Source organism: Salmo salar, chromosome ssa25, assembly GCF_905237065.1.
Source record: "Salmo salar chromosome ssa25, Ssal_v3.1, whole genome shotgun sequence".
Classification (NCBI taxonomy): domain Eukaryota; kingdom Metazoa; phylum Chordata; class Actinopteri; order Salmoniformes; family Salmonidae; genus Salmo; species Salmo salar.
This window is the reverse complement of record NC_059466.1, coordinates 20,128,295-20,144,742: the sequence shown is the minus strand read 5'-3', so window position 1 is coordinate 20,144,742 and position 16,448 is coordinate 20,128,295. Positions and strand designations below refer to the sequence as shown.

Here is a 16,448-nt window from a genome sequence, read left to right as displayed (position 1 = left end):
GCAGATGGGAGTTCTTAAGAGTAATTATTCACTTAAAAAGTCACGTTTCAATAATGTTGCAATTTTTATGTTTGCAACTGGCTTGATAGCATACAGTCGTGCACACATTTTGCTGCCGTAAAATGACATCTAAAAAGGATAATTGTTTTCTACTGATCTACACAACCTACTCCACATTTTGAAAGTGAAAGAAAAATTATAGAACATTTTCCAAATTACTAAGAAACATAAAATGAGGCTGTATTGATTGCATATGTCTTCAGTCACACCCCAGAGTTAATACTTGGTGGATCGAAGCACCTTTCGTACCCATTACAGCTATGAATCATTTTGAATAAGATTCTACCAACCTTATCCTATAAGGTTTTACCTGGGCTTTGCTCCATTCACATTTCTTTTGATCCTAACAAACTCCCCAGTCCCTTCCGGTGACAAGCATACCCATAACATGATACTGCCTCCACAGTTTGTCAGGATAAAAAAAAATATCAAAGGAGCAAAACCCAGGTAAAAAATTAAAGGAAAACCCACCTCTGTCACGTCCTGACCCTAGTAAGATGTAATTTTCTATGGTAGAGTAGGTCAGGGCGTGACAGGGGGTGTTTTGGGTTTTCTATGTTTTCTATTTCTATGTTTGAGTTCTGTTTTTTCTGTTTCTATGTTGAGGTTGTTTGGGTTGATCTCCAATTGGAGTCAGCTGATCCTCGTTGCCTCTGATCGGAGATCGTATTTAAGTGGGGGTTTTTTCTTCCTGTTTTTTTGTGGGTGATTATCTTTTGAATAGTGTGTTTTCCTCTCTGCGTCACGGTTTGTTGTTTTGTGTGTATTCAAGTATTTTCATGTATTGCATTTAGTTTCACTATAAATAAATATGTGGACTACGAACACGCTGCATTTTGGTCCGATCCTTCGAACAGCCGTGACAACCTCAGTCTTATGAAAACCTAACCCTGGGATAGAGGTTTATTTTCAGTGAGACAATTACACTTATTTTTCTGCCAAAGACACACCAGAATGGTTTTATAACAGGTGTTGAGTGTTCTTGAGTGGTCTAGTTTCAGTCCTGACTTAAATTTGCTTGAAAATAAGAAACAATGTTTCAACATTGCTGTCCATCAATGATTCCCAAGCAAATTTACTGAGCTTGAGCAATTTGAACAAAATCAGTGGACATACAGTATGTTGCCCTAAGACATGGATGGGCAGGTTTGAAGGGGTGGGGGCCACAAAAAATCTGTGCACCCACATCCAGCGGAGAGAAGATTTAGCTATTTTAGAACTAATTTCATGCAATTCTACTCATTTTGCCAGGAGAGGAAAATTAGATGTTTTGCAGCTAATTTTCTGCAATTCTACACATGTTGCGATAAGGTGGAGAGAAATGTTTTCAGTTAGTATCTGAGTGAGACTGACTAACAAAAATCAATATTGTCCCCCCAGCCAGTAATTCAACCATAATAACAAGCTAAATAGCTGGCCGCTAAATTAACTTAGCAATCAAAAAATGTTAGCTGTCATGGGCTAATTGACTGACTGTCAGTGACTGACATAACAAGAGAAATTACGCCGTGTGTATTCTACTATTCTAACTTGCAACAGTAAGTTGAGACCCCGACTGAATTCCCCGACTGAGTTTTTTTTTGTGGAAATTGATCCGAGGGCCCATCCCTGCACTAAAAGTTGTGCAAAGTTTTTAGAATATTATTCAAAATGATTCACAGCTGTAATGGCTGCCTAAGGTGATTCCATCAAGTGTTAACTCTAGGGTGTGAAGAAGTATGCAATTAGACATCTTTGTTTTTAAATTTTTGTATTAATTAAGAACATTTTTTATAACTTTCCTTCACTTTGAAAATGTGGAGTAGGTTGTGTAGATCTGTAGAAAGACAACTGTTTTGTTCTTTAAAAAAAAAACAAAAAAAACATTTTTAACATGGAGTTTATTCTTTCTCTCAGAGCAAACCAACCATTTTCTCTTGGCTCAGTATGAACTTTACTGTCAAATGTATATGTATATTTTCAATGTTTCCATTTGTTGACTGGCAATATTAAACCTTTTCAATTGTAATATGCCGACATCTATATATTATAGGACATGAGCGAAGGGACTCAAGTACATATGGGTCATCAAATCAAATCACATTTTATTGGTCACATACACATGGTTAGCAGATGTTAATGTGAGTGTAGCGAAATGCTTGTGCTTCTAGTTCCGTCCGTGCAGTAATATCTAACTTCTCTGAAGTCCACGGTCATCTCCGTCATAGAGTAATTGCAACATTTATTATGTAATTCAATTCAAATTACTTTGTTTTGTCTGTTATTTCCAAATTGACAGCTGGTTTAGATCCGAGAGTGAGTTGTGAGTTTTCTCCTCTGCCAGATTCAACTGCACTGCAGCATATTAGAGATGGAAATGCTACTTCTAACACCACATCTACAACAATCCTACTTACATGAACATGCACAACGTTGATCAGCACAGCCAGGGGAGATATTATTACAGAATGGATATATTCTATGTCTATAACACACTGAATATCATAAATGGTGAATAATACATTTTCCTATCTCTTTGAAAAATGTGTTGTTTGTATCTTGTGAAATTGTATAAAAGTTACTATTATCACTATTTTGCTTTGTAGATGATACAGATTTTTTGTCAGTATTGTTTTCCTTGTTTTTAGAGTAACATTTTCAGCAAATGTCTTATAGTTTTTTTCATTTTCTTAATTTCTTATATTTTCTCTTCTTGTTGAACGGATAAATCAGGGCATGCTTTTAATAGCAATATGTATATTTTATTATGTCTTCTCAGATAGAAAGAATCCTCCCTACGCTCTGTATAGAGAGAGTTCCAACATCAGTGAGATGACGTTGAACTGCAACTCTGGAGATGAACCTAGCAGAACAGCTTGGTACTGATGTACTTCTTATACAGTAATCCTCAGTGACATATGCTATCACTTGACCGGCCACTTGAATGGCAAAATTATTGAAACTTTGCTTTGGAAGAATTACTCTTAAAGTAACTGTCCATTCTCCAATTTATGCTTTGGCCACAAATACGAGTAAAGGATGAGTCAATAACATTATTTGGGTATTAACAGAATATGAACTTTTAACAGTGAGATTTTCCCTGGACACTTATTTTAAGACCCCCCTCAGCAAATAATGAAATTGTATTGCTAGAAGGTTTTATTCAATGAACTGAGACTTCACTTCTGCAGAAATTCCATGATTATAGCCCAATACACATGCCAGCAGAATACACCAGAGTATTCTTATTGAGCTGTGGCTCATAGTCATCATCATAGTCATCTCTGTTTTCACCATAATTGTAAAACCCTAGTCATTTGTTGCTTTGACAAAGTTATTTCCGAAGATTATTATTCATTTCATGTGATTAGTGGTTCATTTACGTCTGTCCTTCATTTTAAAGTCAACCCTTTTACGTGAACTGAACTGTCGTTCTAAAATGGTGAAACTATAATATATATATATTTTTAACATTGAACATAGTCAAATCCTAGTGTGAAAGCAGGTGAGCTGGTTGTAATATTTTTGGCAATTTGCTAGTGTTTTGTGGTGGAAAACTGAGCAGGTCGAGCGTAACATGTCAACTCTGTTACCCATAGATAGATAGGCTAGAATTTTTTTTAACAATTTAGCAATTTTTGTGAAACTTTAAGATAAATAATTAAATCGTCAACCCTGTTACGGTCAACCCTGCTACTTTATTTGCCACTTAAAGTGGCAATCAGCAGTAGAAGCAATTACAAAGCTGTTCCCCGCCCCTGTTTCAGTAAAAAGCTAAGGGATGGGGCTGGAGAACTGTAACCACTCTCAAATATCAAAATGATCGTTTAACCGTGTTTTGAGGCTATATAGTGTTTGTTAAAATGTACTTTGTTTACAAACATTGGAATAGAGCAAGGTTATATCTTGGGTTCTGATGGTGTATGACAGTTCAACTAAGTTCATGAGGAATTTATAAGTTATATTCTTCAAGAATCAATAGGTACATATCATTAATTTACAAGTCCAAAAATAGATGTTGTCGTGTCTTTGGGTACCATTAAACGGAAGACATGTTTATCAATTAACTCCCTGTAATTATTATCACGCGATTAAACTGATTAATCGTTTAATTGTAATTAACTAGGAGATCGGGGCACCAAGGAGAATATTCAGATTACAAAGTTATAATTTTCCTAACATAACTTTCCTATATTATTATATAGGCCGATTATCTTCTGGTTTAAATGGTGTGTTTTACCTCTAGTCCAGTCTCATTCCAAACGTCGTAAATTGTTGTATCTGCACGAACCCAGTCTTTACTAAAATCATCCATACATCAATTGTCTTAAAATCATTTATTTACTACACTAAGTAATTAACAGAAAAACATACAAACAGTAATTATCGTCACAAAGGATTGGTATAGTAATGTACCCTAATGGCTAACAAGCATGGCTGGTCTGTTAGACAATGGGTCATAAACGGTCAGCTGAGAAGTTACACAGAGTTCATTAATATTAACAATTGACAATTGAAGGCTCACTCATTCGGGAACAATTGCAATCAATATATATTTACGCTCATGTGTCGTCGTGATCCTTGTTCGAGAGTTCTGTTCTGTTGTGGAGTTTTGTCCGCGTTCTCTCTCTCTCTCTCGGTTAGAATGGATCTTTCAGAGCGACATTCATTAATGTCGTCATAGAATGGTTGTTTCGTTGGTCTTCGCGTTCGATGATATAATTTACTTAGCTGCAGACTAATAATTATAATCAAAGACTTGTTCTTATTCTGTCGGTCTCGATAGTCTAAAAGTTAACCAACCACGTGGTATAGTTCACTTTCAGTAGAGTACTTGGATGGTCAAACCTCTGGCCATAGAGTGTAGGCCTGGTCTGAAGAAATGTAAATCAGGGGGTGTTTTATAGTGCCCATAGAACAGGCTTGTCAAATGACGCCTGGTCCTGTATGGGTCCCTGGGGGCGTGCCTATGACTGAGTTAGATTTGGTTACAGAAATACAATTCTATTACATTACATCAGTACATAGCATCTCAATGTCTTACAAAAGCTTTATCCTTATTAATACATTCTATACAACCATTATGATGCTATTATATAAACAGTTTTATGGTAACATGGCTATATTGTCTCTTCTGACTATCACAAAATTGTACCAAGCGGATCAGTTCGTAGCTGGATTCTTCACCAATCTTCCATACCTTCTCCAGAACACAAAATGTCGCTTGGCTCTCCAATTCTATGAGTTGGAAGAATTTCCTGTGTCTCTCTATGGGCCATGTGGCCAGAGACTCTCCTGGAATTTTAGAGTTTTTACGACCCTTTACACACAGGGTGGATTGGGGGGAAGGTAGGGGGTGGTGGTGCAAAAGGGAGGGGTCAACTGTCCTCCCTGTACCAAAAGAGGCCAACGTCATGACAATGTATCAACTGCTGATTGCCCCTTTAACAGTCACTTACTATAGTCATTTTGTTATTTAACCTCTTGAGATGGGTAAAAGTGTTTATATGAAGTTGAACATGTGCTATTTATGAAAGAATGTTAAAATGAGGTGAAATCAAACCAAGTTACACTCCTAAAATGCAGCAAATTGGTGGAACGACGCTATTATGAGCAGCATGATGGAACACAGATTTTACATTGCACTAAAATCTGAACTATCAAGGCATGGACACATAAAACTGAAAGCTACTGTAACTTCATGTTTATTGTCAGCATTTATAATTATTTTCTTTATCTTTCTGTACAAGTGTATGTAATGAAAAATAATCTAACAAAAAATAAACATAAAAAATAAAAATAAACATAAAGGCTGCAAATAAATTCAGTGCAGTTCCTTCCTATTTCTATGGCCCTATATGTTGTCTTATATTGCTGGTTTGTCATCACTACATTCCACCATTCACTCCCTCTAGAAATTATTTGGTCATTTAGTCATGCTTCTAGGGGGGGGGGGGGGTTAAATCACTTGCTTATCATCACGTAATTACTGTAAATTTAAATGTAAACATCTCCAATGTTATACATGCTCTGGATCAGCAAGGGTTACAATAGGTTCAATATTCTGGACAGTCAAGGGTTAACACTGAGGCCCCAGCATGCATATGGCTATTTGGACAATCTGGGCACACTTCCGGTAATACTGTGAGAGGGACCTGGCAACTTTGCTTACGTGAAATATTCAGCTGAGAGAGAAACACATATAGCTTTACAAGCTCCATTGCATTTTGGAAGGTGATTTTGTTATATTTGACATCACAATTGAGTATGACTTCATTGCAAACTTTCAGAAGACTATTTAAACGTTTCTGTACTTGTTATTGTTTTAAGCTATTGTTCAGGAAACTGTTCTGTTCGATAACCTAATCCCTGCATCATGGGATCCAGTCTAGGTTGTCACGCCCTGACCTGAGAGAGCCTTTTTTATGTCTCTATTTAGGTTTGGTCAGGGTGTGATTTGGGTGGGCATTCTATGTCCTTTTTTCTATGCTTTGTATTTCTTTGTTTTGGCCTGGTATGGCTCTCAATCAGGGACAGCTGTACATCGTTGTCGCTGATTGGGAGTCATACTTAGGCAGCCTGTTTTCCTTTGGGCTTTGTGGGTGGTTATTTTCTGTTTAGTGTTTTGCACCTGACGGAACTGTTCGGTTGTTCTTTTGTTTTGCTTGTTCCTTTAGTGTTCAGTTGTACATTAAAATGACGAACACTTACCACGCTGCATTTTGGTCTGATTTCTTTTCCCCTTCATCTGAGGACGATGAAGACCGTTACATAGGTTCACAACTTTTGTCTTAAATGCACAATCTAAATGAAAAAAGTGTTAAACAAATCAATATATGTTTTATATATCTGAGATTCTTCAAAGTAGCCACCCTTTGCCTTGATGGCAGCTTTGCACACTCTTGGCATTCTCCCATCTAGTATCATGAGGTAGTTTTTACGTTTTTGCATTTCAATTAGCAGGTGTGCCTAGTTAAAAGTTAATTTGTATAATTGATTTCCTTCTTAATGCGTTTGAGCCAATTGGTTGTGTTGTGACAAGGTAGGGGTGGTATACAGAAGATAGCCCATTTGGAAAAAGACAAAGTCCATATTATGGCAAGAACAGCTCAAATGAGCAAAGAGAAATGACAATCCACTCCAGAGCTCTCCCCGAGAGGCATGAGACGAGGGCGGACACCCTCTCCCTTCCCGAGGGAGCTGGTTGAACGGTGGCCAGGTATAGATGCAGTTGTAATAGGAACCCCCTGGCACCGTGCTGAGGTCCCATCATACTCCCTGGGAAGGGAGAGACGCATCCCACTGGGACTGGATCCAGGAGGGACGGGTAGAGGTAACCCCGGCTGCGCTGGTCGAGGCTTCCTGTCTCTCCCAGCGGTCCATGGTCTGGACAACGCGATCCATCGTGGCACCGAGATGTTGCAGCATTGCCGCGTGTTCCCGGATGTGCTCCTCGACTCCTCGGGCCGGGCTACCGGCTCCTGCTGACTCCATGGGTGGTGTGAAATTCTGTCACGGTGAGCACTACTGGAGGAGAAGTTAGGTGCAGGAGAGCAGAGAGTTGTGAACAGGCGTACACTTTATTTGGGCAGAGGCAAATAAACAGATGGACGCCACTGCGTCAAAACCTCCAGCCAAAGGGAAAAAGTGCAAGGCGCGAAACAGTCACAAAAATGAGCACAAAGTTACAATAATAATAGAGGAGCCGATTTCGGCGGAAGTCGTGACATTTATTTAAGATTTTTTTTGGTTACTACATGATTCCATATGTGTTATTTCAGAGTTGTGATGTATTCACTAATATTCTACAATTTAGAAAATAGTAAAAATAAAGAAAAACCCTTGAATGAGTTGGTGTGTCCAAACTTTTAACTGGTGCTGTATATTATCTGTATTGATCATCACATTTACACTATCACAAGCTATCACTCTCCTTTAGTGAAGGCTAGTTAAATAGTGTCTCACTGGTCCTCTCTCTTCAGAAAGTCCAGCCTCATGCTCTAGCTGTGGACCTGGGCTGTGGGATGGGGCAGAACTCACGCTTGATGGCCCCACACTTCCAGGAGGTGGTGGGCATCGACATTAGCGAGTGCCAACTGGAGGAAGCCAGGGCAGTGGCAGGGTTCAACAACATCACCTACAGGTGTTTGAACGTGTGTGTGTGTGTGGTCTAACTTTACTATCCTTTTGAGGTCCAAAAGTCCTCACAAGGATAGTAAAAGAAGAAAAATGTGACAAGCGGGGACATTTCGCCGATACTATTTTAAGCTTAGGAGTTAGGTTATGGGTAAGGGTTAGGAGTTAGATTAAGGTTTAGTTAAGGGTTTTGGGTTAGGGTTAAGGTTTAGGGTCAGGGGTTCGGGGTTCGGGAAAATAGGATTTTGAATGGGAATAAGAAATGTTGTCCCCACCTGGATAGTAAAACCAAGGTGTATGTTGTTTAAAAATGAACAGTGATGACAATCTGCAGAGACGGTCAATTACACTCAGCAGAAAGGTCAGCAGTATCTTCCCACTTTCAATAGGCCCCTAGTTAATACGTTAGTTTATGTAGAAATCCTCCATTTTGTGGCTGTCTTAATACTTACAGAAAAGGCACTGCAGAGGAGCTGCCGTTTCCGGATGGTTCTGTGGACCTACTGACTGCAGCCTCAGCGGCCCATTGGTTTGACCAGCAGCGGTTCCTCTTGGAGGCAGGCCGGGTCCTGAAGCCTTGCGGCTGCATGGCTCTGCTTGGCTTTGCTGATAACTTCAGACTCCATTACGGCTCATGTGGGGACAGACTCACTGACATCTATGAGGAGGTGACAAACAGATCTAGAATGACATTCAATTTTTATGGCGACAAAGCAATGCCAATTAATTGGTTTAGTGTGACATATGTTTATTTTCAGTGGGTACTACGTTCAGTTGTTGTATTCATGTAAAGAATGCTTATAAAATGTTTGTTTATTGAGACATGTCTCTTGTGAAAAATATATAATTAATCTCCATGGAATCACCTGTATGAATCAACAAACCCTCACAATTCTGTGTTTGATATAAGTACCACGTTTCCTGACTGGTGAGATTTTACTTTGCTATCCCCAGGTCAAGAAAGTGCTGTTACCATACACCAGCACACAGTTAGCAGTGGCCAACACCAAACTACAGGAGCTTTACGCTGCTATCCCCTTCCCTGACAAAGAGAGGTAACTCATACAGCCTCTGTGGGAACCCAGTAGAACAGCCAGTTACACATTAAAACATTTCTCATGGTGTGACTTTGACCCTGTGACTCTAAGTTTCTATTTGAGAATGAAATATATATATATACAGAAGTAATGTACTCCCTCCTAGTGACTCTCGGGTGGTCAAAATCAAATGTTGTACTCAATAAACTGCAGGACTATTCAATTTTATGACTTAATTGACTTAAACCTCTTGGCCCCCTTGGGAGCTTTGGGCATCCACTATGACTCTCCTCTCAGTTCAACAGTGTGGGTATCTGTTCTTCTTTCAGGATTGAGTGTATCCCACTGAAGCAGCAGATCTCAGTGAGGAACATAGTGGGCTTCATGGAGTCCTTCTCCATGTACCAGGCCTTCCAGAGGGCCGAGCCTGATGCTGCCACCGCACTGCTGCAGAGAACACTCGACAGGTAACAACCCTGGTCAATCAACGGATGAATGAATGACTGAATGGATGGATGAATGGATTATAGGTGAATGAATGAACTAATGAGATAATAAAAAATTATTGAACAAATAAATTAAGAAAGAAATGAACAAATAAATACAAAATCTCATCCATGCCACTTTTCTGGTCCATCCCACATGGAATTATTTTATAAAATATATTGATGTCATATTGTTGCAGGTTTCTGAAGGAGATGGGAGTCACATCACCAGACACACTCATGGAAGTGACAAGGGAGTATTTCTGTGTTCTGGCATCTGAACCGGAGTGAACACTCTTTAAAGTGTGAATGTGTTTGTGTGTAGACAGATGTGTCTTAAGCTTGTGTTTAGGCTTGTGTGAATCATGTTCAAGCTGTTATTAGAAATATTATTCTGTTCACATAAGATTTCATTGAAGTCCCTTTGGTTTTGTCTGCACTTTTCTATTATACAATGTAATGTAGAGTAAACTATTCACCTTAGTCACATCATTACCAAAATGGTTGCCACCTTTAGTATCTTCCTTGCCTGAGATTTACAATAAAATGTCTGCAGACACAATTGTAAATGTTGAACATTATTTAACTTCAGGGCCGTATCAAGTGTCTCAGAGTAATATTAGGAGTGTGGATTTTAGGATCGGTTTTGCCTTTTAGATCACAATGAAAAATATAATATGGACAGCAGGGATCTGATCCTAATCTGAGACACTTGATACTTAGGCTGCGTTTAGACAGGTAGACCAATTCTGATATTTTTTTCACTAATTTGTCTTTTGAGCAATCAGATCAGATCTGAAAAGGATCTGATGTGAAAAGATCTGATGTAAAAACATCAGAATTTGGCTGCCTGTCTAAACGTAGCCACACTGCCCCAGATGTTTTAAAGATTTTTATTTTATTTTTTATATGCTGTATGCATGGGTTCAAACAAATTCATAACATTATGCAAACTGAGAGAAGACCTTTAACCGGTTCTTGGACCAGTCCTTCAGACATTGACCGTTTATGATTAACTCTTTCAGTGAGCTAGTGGTAGTGCAGCTCAGTACAAAGCCTGTTGATTTATGGCTCAGTGATCAGTTGGAATAGGGTTTTTATCTGAGTAAGGAGACTGAACTCATCAGGCTTTTGTATTTTCCCACATCAATCACAACAAGGAAAACACCTCATAGGAAAACAAGTTTCTGATCCTTCCCCCATCCCATCTCCATGGGACGTCTTATTGGTTCTGACACAGCACACAGCTCTCTTTGACCCCATGTAACCCTGGCCCAGCCTCATTAGCAAACAACCCACATCCCCATGAATCCGCTGCACTGCCCCTTCCTCTCTCTATCTGGGGCCTGTCTCATACTAGCCTGGCCAAGCACCTAGTGGTTTCCCTGGAACTGGCCCTGTGAAGAAAGGGAATCTCCTGCGATGAGTGTTGTAGGGTGTGTGTGATCACATTCCTTAACGTAGCCTCCACAACCCAGTGAGAAAGAGAGGTTGCAGGAGTTTTAGTAAAAACTTTATGAAAAGCAGGTCTCTTTCTGGGTTGGTGAATACCATTGTATTCCTGTGTTGTTTTCTCCTGTAGTATAGCTCAGTGACATGGATGGCCCATCATCTGTTTGAAGGTAAGGAGCATGCTGCCTCCTACTGGAAATACAGAGTCTCAGCTCATTGAAGAGGTCATGTTCTTCCTGAAGAGAAAGGTAGGAGTGACATACACCTGTTACACATTATACAGACTTGGTTTTCCTAAATCAAATATCATGGATTATGCATGCTCAGATTAAATGGTTACAGTCTTCTATGGATGTGAAATAGTTACAATGGAAAATATTATTGCGAAACATTACAGAATTATATCAATGCATGTTTCGTTCTAGCTTTTTAATGTTTTTGCACCAGAAAAAGATGGTCTATTTACATTCTAATGCCTTTAAAAATGTTTGCATGTACTAACAATGTCACATACATGTGTGTGTGACGTTGATGTGTCCTGTTTGACAAAGGGGCATGCAGCCCTTTGACCTGGCAGTAGATGTAGGGTGTGGGTCGCGTCAGGGCACCTTGCTCCTGGCCTCCTCACTTCTCCTCGGTGTTGGGGACCGACGTGAGCCCTGCCTAGCTGGAGGTGGCCCAGGAGCATGCAACCGTCACTAACATCTCCTAAAGGTCAGAGCCAACCCCAGAGGGGAGAGGAGGAAGGTGGACTGGACTGGAGGGTCATGTTTTGTTTTGAGTAACACTAACGTGGACTCAAACTCTTTTTACATTACAGTGAAAGATTTTTTTTATATAAGTAGGCCTAGTAGACTTGTAGGTACAAAATCATTTTATTCAGGGTGAATTTGACATGGATTTACCAATACCGTCTCACTCAGAACAGTCTTGCCTTATGTAACAGTACCACAATTTGATGGGAGAGGGGACTGAAGGGTTAAAGTCCTTTGTTGATGTGGACACAGTGAAATTAGGCCAAGGGCCAAACCGGACAATGGGACCCTTGTCTCCTCAAACTCGTACACGTCTTCCTGTAGTGAGCAAACATAAAAGCTAAAACTACTGATACTATTCTGGAACAGTGCCATCTGAACTATATCTCAAGAACGAAACCACAAAGTCGTGTGCAAATTCGAGCCTGGTTCCCATCGGTTTTTTAATGTTTTGCCATCTCCTATAGTGGAGGTGACAAGTTATTTGAAATTAGCAGCCCAGTTGTCATAGTAGATATTTTAACCTCTCCTTTATGTGACTAAGTGATTACTTGCAGTAGCCTCCTCTATCCCCCCCTTTATATACAGTATCTCTCCTCCTTCCATGTAATGATTGACAGATCCTAGTAAAGGAGCAGATCAGTCTCTGTGTCTGTGTCTCTGTGTCTCTGCTGAGTCACTGCAAGCTGGAAGGAGCACTAGGCTAGCGGAGCAGACGACAGCAGAGCACCATGACCCACCGGCTGTTTGAGGAGAAACACCATGCCTCCATCTACCAGAGGTACCGCTTTGTACCCCCAGAGGAGATCAGAGACATCATCCTGCAGTACCTGGAAAGGAAGGTGTGCCAAGAAAAGATAATATTACTGTTATAGACTGTCTTCTACATGACGTTAGACTTGCACAGTTGGCAGCTAAGACAAATCTTAGGTTGTCTAAGATAGGTCTTTGGTGTAATGGTTCCACGCAGTGTCCGAGATAGAAATGAAAGTAAAAAATGCCCTCTATTGCATAACATTTCAGGATTATGACATTTTAAATCAGATGTAGAAACCATATATCTCAACCATTTCCTGTTTCTAAATGCTTTTAAGTCTTGTGACAATAGGTTACTAAACTGTCATCCATTATCTGTAACGCCCTGGCCATAGAGAGGGGTTTTTGTTCTTTATTTTGGTTAGGCCAGGGTGTTACATTGGGTGGGCATTCTATGTTCATTTTCTATGTTGTCTGTTTCATTGATTTTGGCCGTGTGGCTTCCAATCAGGCACAGCTGTTGTTGGTTGTTGCTGATTGGGAGTCACACATAAGTGCCTGTTTTTCCGTTGGGGTTTTGTGGGTAATTGTTTCTGTTACGTATTGCACCTGACAGTACTGGTTGGCTGTCAGTGGTCTCGTTTTTGTGTATAGTGTTCTTTCGTCCATTAAAATCATGATGAACACTAACTCCGCTGCGCCTTGGTCTACACTCTCTCCCGACAGCCGTTACGTTATTACCGTAAGCTTGAAATTCAGCATGCAATGTGTCATACCTATAGAGCAAAGACCAGCGTGTAAAATATATACATATATATCTGTATTGAACATCACATTTCCTCTATCACTAGCTATCACTCTCCTTTAGTGAAGGCTAGTTATATAGTGTCTCACTGGTCCTTTCTCTTCAGAAAGTCCAGCCTCATGCTCTAGCTGTGGACCTGGGCTGTGGGACGGGGCAGAACTCACGCTTGATGGCCCCACACTTCCAGGAGGTGGTGGGCATCGACATTAGCGAGTGCCAACTGGAGGAGGCCAGGGCAGTGGCAGGGTTCAACAACATCACCTACAGGTGTTTGAACGTGTGTGTGGTCTAACTTTACTATCCTTTTGATGTCCAAAAGTCCTCACAAGGATAGTAAAAGAAGAAAAATTTGACAAGTGGGGACATTTTGTTGATCCTATTTTAGGCATAGGGGTTAGGTTATGTGTAAGGGTTATGAGTTAGATTAAGGTTTAGTTAGGGGTTTGGGGTTAGGGTTAAGGTTTAGGGTTAAGGGTTCGGGAAAATAGGATTTTGAATGGGAATAAGAAATGTTGTCCCCACCTGGATAGTAAAACCAAGGTGTATGTTGTTTAAAAATGAACAGTGATGACAATCTGCAGAGACGGTCAATTACACTCAGCACAAAGGTCAGCAGTATCTCCCCACTCTCAATAGGCCCCTAGTTAATATGTTAGTTTATGTAGAAATCCTCAATGATTGGTGCTGTCTTAATACTTACAGAAAAGGCACTGCAGAGGAGCTGCCGTTTCCGGATGGTTCTGTGGACCTACTGACTGCAGCCTCAGCGGCCCATTGGTTTGACCAGCAGCGGTTCCTCTTGGAGGCAGGCCGGGTCCTGAAGCCTTGCGGCTGCATGGCTCTGCTTGGCTTTGCTGATAACTTCAGACTCCATTACGGCTCATGTGGGGACAGACTCACTGACATCTATGAGGAGGTGACAAACAGATCTAGAATGACATTCTATTTTTATGGTGACAAACCAATGCCACGTAATCGGCTCAGTGTGTCATATGTTTATTTTCAGTGGGTGCTAAGTTCAGTTGTTTTCATGTAAAGAATGCTTATAAAATGTTTGTTCATTGAGACATGTCTCTTGTGAACAATATATGATTAACCTCCATGGGATCTTCTGTATGAATCAACAAACCCTCACAATTCTGTGTTTGATATAAGTACCATGTTTCCTGACTGGTGAGATTTGACTTTGCTATCCCCAGTTCAAGAAGGTGCTGTTACCATACACCAGCACAAAGGTAGCAGTGGCCAACACCAAACTACAGGAGCTTTACGCTGCTATCCCCTTCCCTGACAAAGAGAGGTAACTCATACTGTGGGAACCCAGTAGAACAGCCAGTTACACATTAAAACATTTCTCATGGTGTGACTTTGACCCTGTGTCTCTGAGTTTCTATTTGAGAATGAAATAAATATATATATATATATACAGAAGTAATGTACTCCCACCTATTGACTCTCAGGTGGTCAAAATCAAATGTTGTACTCAATAAACTGCAGGAGTATTCAATATTATGACTTACTTGACTTAAACCTCTTGGCTCCCTTAGGAGCTTAGGGCATCCACTATGACTCTCCTCTCAGTTCAACAGTGTGGGTATCTGTTCTTCTTTCAGGATTGAGTGTATCCCACTGAAGCAGCAGATCTCAGTGAGGAACATAGTGGGCTTCATGGAGTCCTTCTCCATGTACCAGGCCTTCCAGAGGGCCGAGCCTGATGCTGCCACCGCACTGCGGCAGAGAACACTCGACAGGTAACAACCCTGGTCAATCAACGGATGAATGAATGACTGAATGGATGGATGAATGGATTATGGGTGAATGAATGAACTAATGAGATAATAAAAAATTATTGAACAAATAAATTAAGAAAGAAATGAACGAATATATACAAAATGTCATCCATGCTACTTTTCTGGTCCATCCCACATGGAATTATTTTATAAAATATATTGATGTCATATTGTTGCAGGTTTCTGAAGGAGATGGGAGTCACATCACCAGACACACTCATGGAAGTGACGCTGGAGTATTTCTGTGTTCTGGCATCTAAACCGGAGTGAACAGTCTTTATAGTGTGAATGTGTTTGTATGTAGACAGGTGTGTCTTAAGTTTGTGTTTAGGCTTATGTGAATCATGTTCAAGCTGTATTAGAAATATTATTCTGTTCACATAAGATTTCATTGAAGTCCCTTTGGTTTTGTCTGCTCTTTTCTATTATACATTGTAATGTAGAGTAAACTATTCACCTTAGTCACATCATTACCAAAATGGTTGCCACCTTTAGTATCTTCCTTGCCTGAGATTTACAATAAAATGTCTGCAGACACAATTGTAAATGTTGAACATTATTTCACTTCAGGGCCGTATCAAGTGTCTCAGAGTAATATTAGGAGTGTGGATTTTAGGATCGGTTTTGCCTTTTTGATCACAATGAAAAATATAATATGGCCAGCGGGGATCTGATCCTAGTCTGAGACACTTGATACTTAGGCTGCGTTTAGACAGGCAGACCAATTCTGATATTTTTTTCACTAATTTGTCTTTTGAGCAATCAGATCAGGTGTGAAAAATATCTGATGTGAAAAGATCTGATGTAAAAACATCAGAATTTGGCTGCCTGTCTAAATGTAGCCACACTGCCCCAGATGTTCTTTAAAAAAAATAATAATAATAATATGCTGTATGCATGGGTTCAACCAAATTCATAACGTTATGCAAACTGAGAGAAGACCTTTAATCGGTTCTTGGACCAGTCCTTCAGACATTGACTGTTTATGATTAACTCTTTCAGTGAGGTAGTGGTAGTGCAGCTCAGTACAAAGCCTGTTGTTGATCTATGGCTCAGTGATCAGTTGGAATAGGGTTTTTATTTGAGTAAGGAGACTGAACTCATCAGGCTTTTGTATTTTTTTTGCACAAATTTGTTTACTTCCCTGTTAGTGAGCATTTCTCATTTTCCCAAATAATCCATCCACCTAACCT

At 40.0% G+C, this 16,448-nt stretch overlaps 2 protein-coding genes across 4 annotated transcripts; both read left to right on the top strand.

Moving 5' to 3' along the window:
• The first annotated feature begins 8,013 nt into the window (after window positions 1-8,013).
• Window positions 8,014-10,259, top strand: LOC106586299 (putative methyltransferase DDB_G0268948). The gene is made up of 5 exons (XM_014173440.2): window positions 8,014-8,182; window positions 8,630-8,843; window positions 9,130-9,230; window positions 9,542-9,679; window positions 9,898-10,259. The coding sequence occupies exons 1-5, from the start codon at window positions 8,064-8,066 to the stop codon at window positions 9,986-9,988; spliced, it is 663 nt and encodes a 220-aa protein (XP_014028915.2). The 5' UTR covers window positions 8,014-8,063; the 3' UTR covers window positions 9,989-10,259.
• Window positions 10,260-11,202: 943 nt separating this feature from the next.
• On the top strand, window positions 11,203-15,795 carry LOC106586297 (putative methyltransferase DDB_G0268948). Of its 3 annotated transcripts, XM_014173435.2 has the most exons (8): window positions 11,203-11,397; window positions 11,701-11,863; window positions 12,525-12,746; window positions 13,572-13,732; window positions 14,168-14,381; window positions 14,665-14,765; window positions 15,079-15,216; window positions 15,435-15,795. In XM_014173435.2, the coding sequence occupies exons 3-8, from the start codon at window positions 12,636-12,638 to the stop codon at window positions 15,523-15,525; spliced, it is 816 nt and encodes a 271-aa protein (XP_014028910.1). In that variant the 5' UTR covers window positions 11,203-11,397; window positions 11,701-11,863; window positions 12,525-12,635; the 3' UTR covers window positions 15,526-15,795. The 3 variants fall into 3 exon arrangements, with proteins under 3 accessions (XP_014028910.1, XP_045563261.1, XP_014028908.1); XM_045707305.1 differs by lacking the exons at window positions 11,203-11,397; window positions 11,701-11,863 and having other exon boundaries at window positions 12,514-12,746; XM_014173433.2 differs by lacking the exons at window positions 11,203-11,397; window positions 11,701-11,863 and having other exon boundaries at window positions 12,514-12,746; window positions 13,572-13,744.
• The last annotated feature ends 653 nt before the right edge of the window (window positions 15,796-16,448 follow it).

Coding starts and splice junctions, on each gene's coding strand:
- LOC106586299 (XM_014173440.2), top strand. CDS start 8,064: ATGGGGCAGAACTCACGCTTGATGGCCCCACACTTCCAGGAGGTGGTG. Junction 8,183..8,629: donor TTCAACAACATCACCTACAG/GTGTTTGAACGT, acceptor TAATACTTACAG/AAAAGGCACTGCAGAGGAGC. Junction 8,844..9,129: donor TCACTGACATCTATGAGGAG/GTGACAAACAGA, acceptor TGCTATCCCCAG/GTCAAGAAAGTGCTGTTACC.
- LOC106586297 (XM_014173433.2), top strand. CDS start 12,636: ATGACCCACCGGCTGTTTGAGGAGAAACACCATGCCTCCATCTACCAG. Junction 13,745..14,167: donor ACCTACAGGTGTTTGAACGT/GTGTGTGGTCTA, acceptor TAATACTTACAG/AAAAGGCACTGCAGAGGAGC. Junction 14,766..15,078: donor CCCTTCCCTGACAAAGAGAG/GTAACTCATACT, acceptor TTCTTCTTTCAG/GATTGAGTGTATCCCACTGA.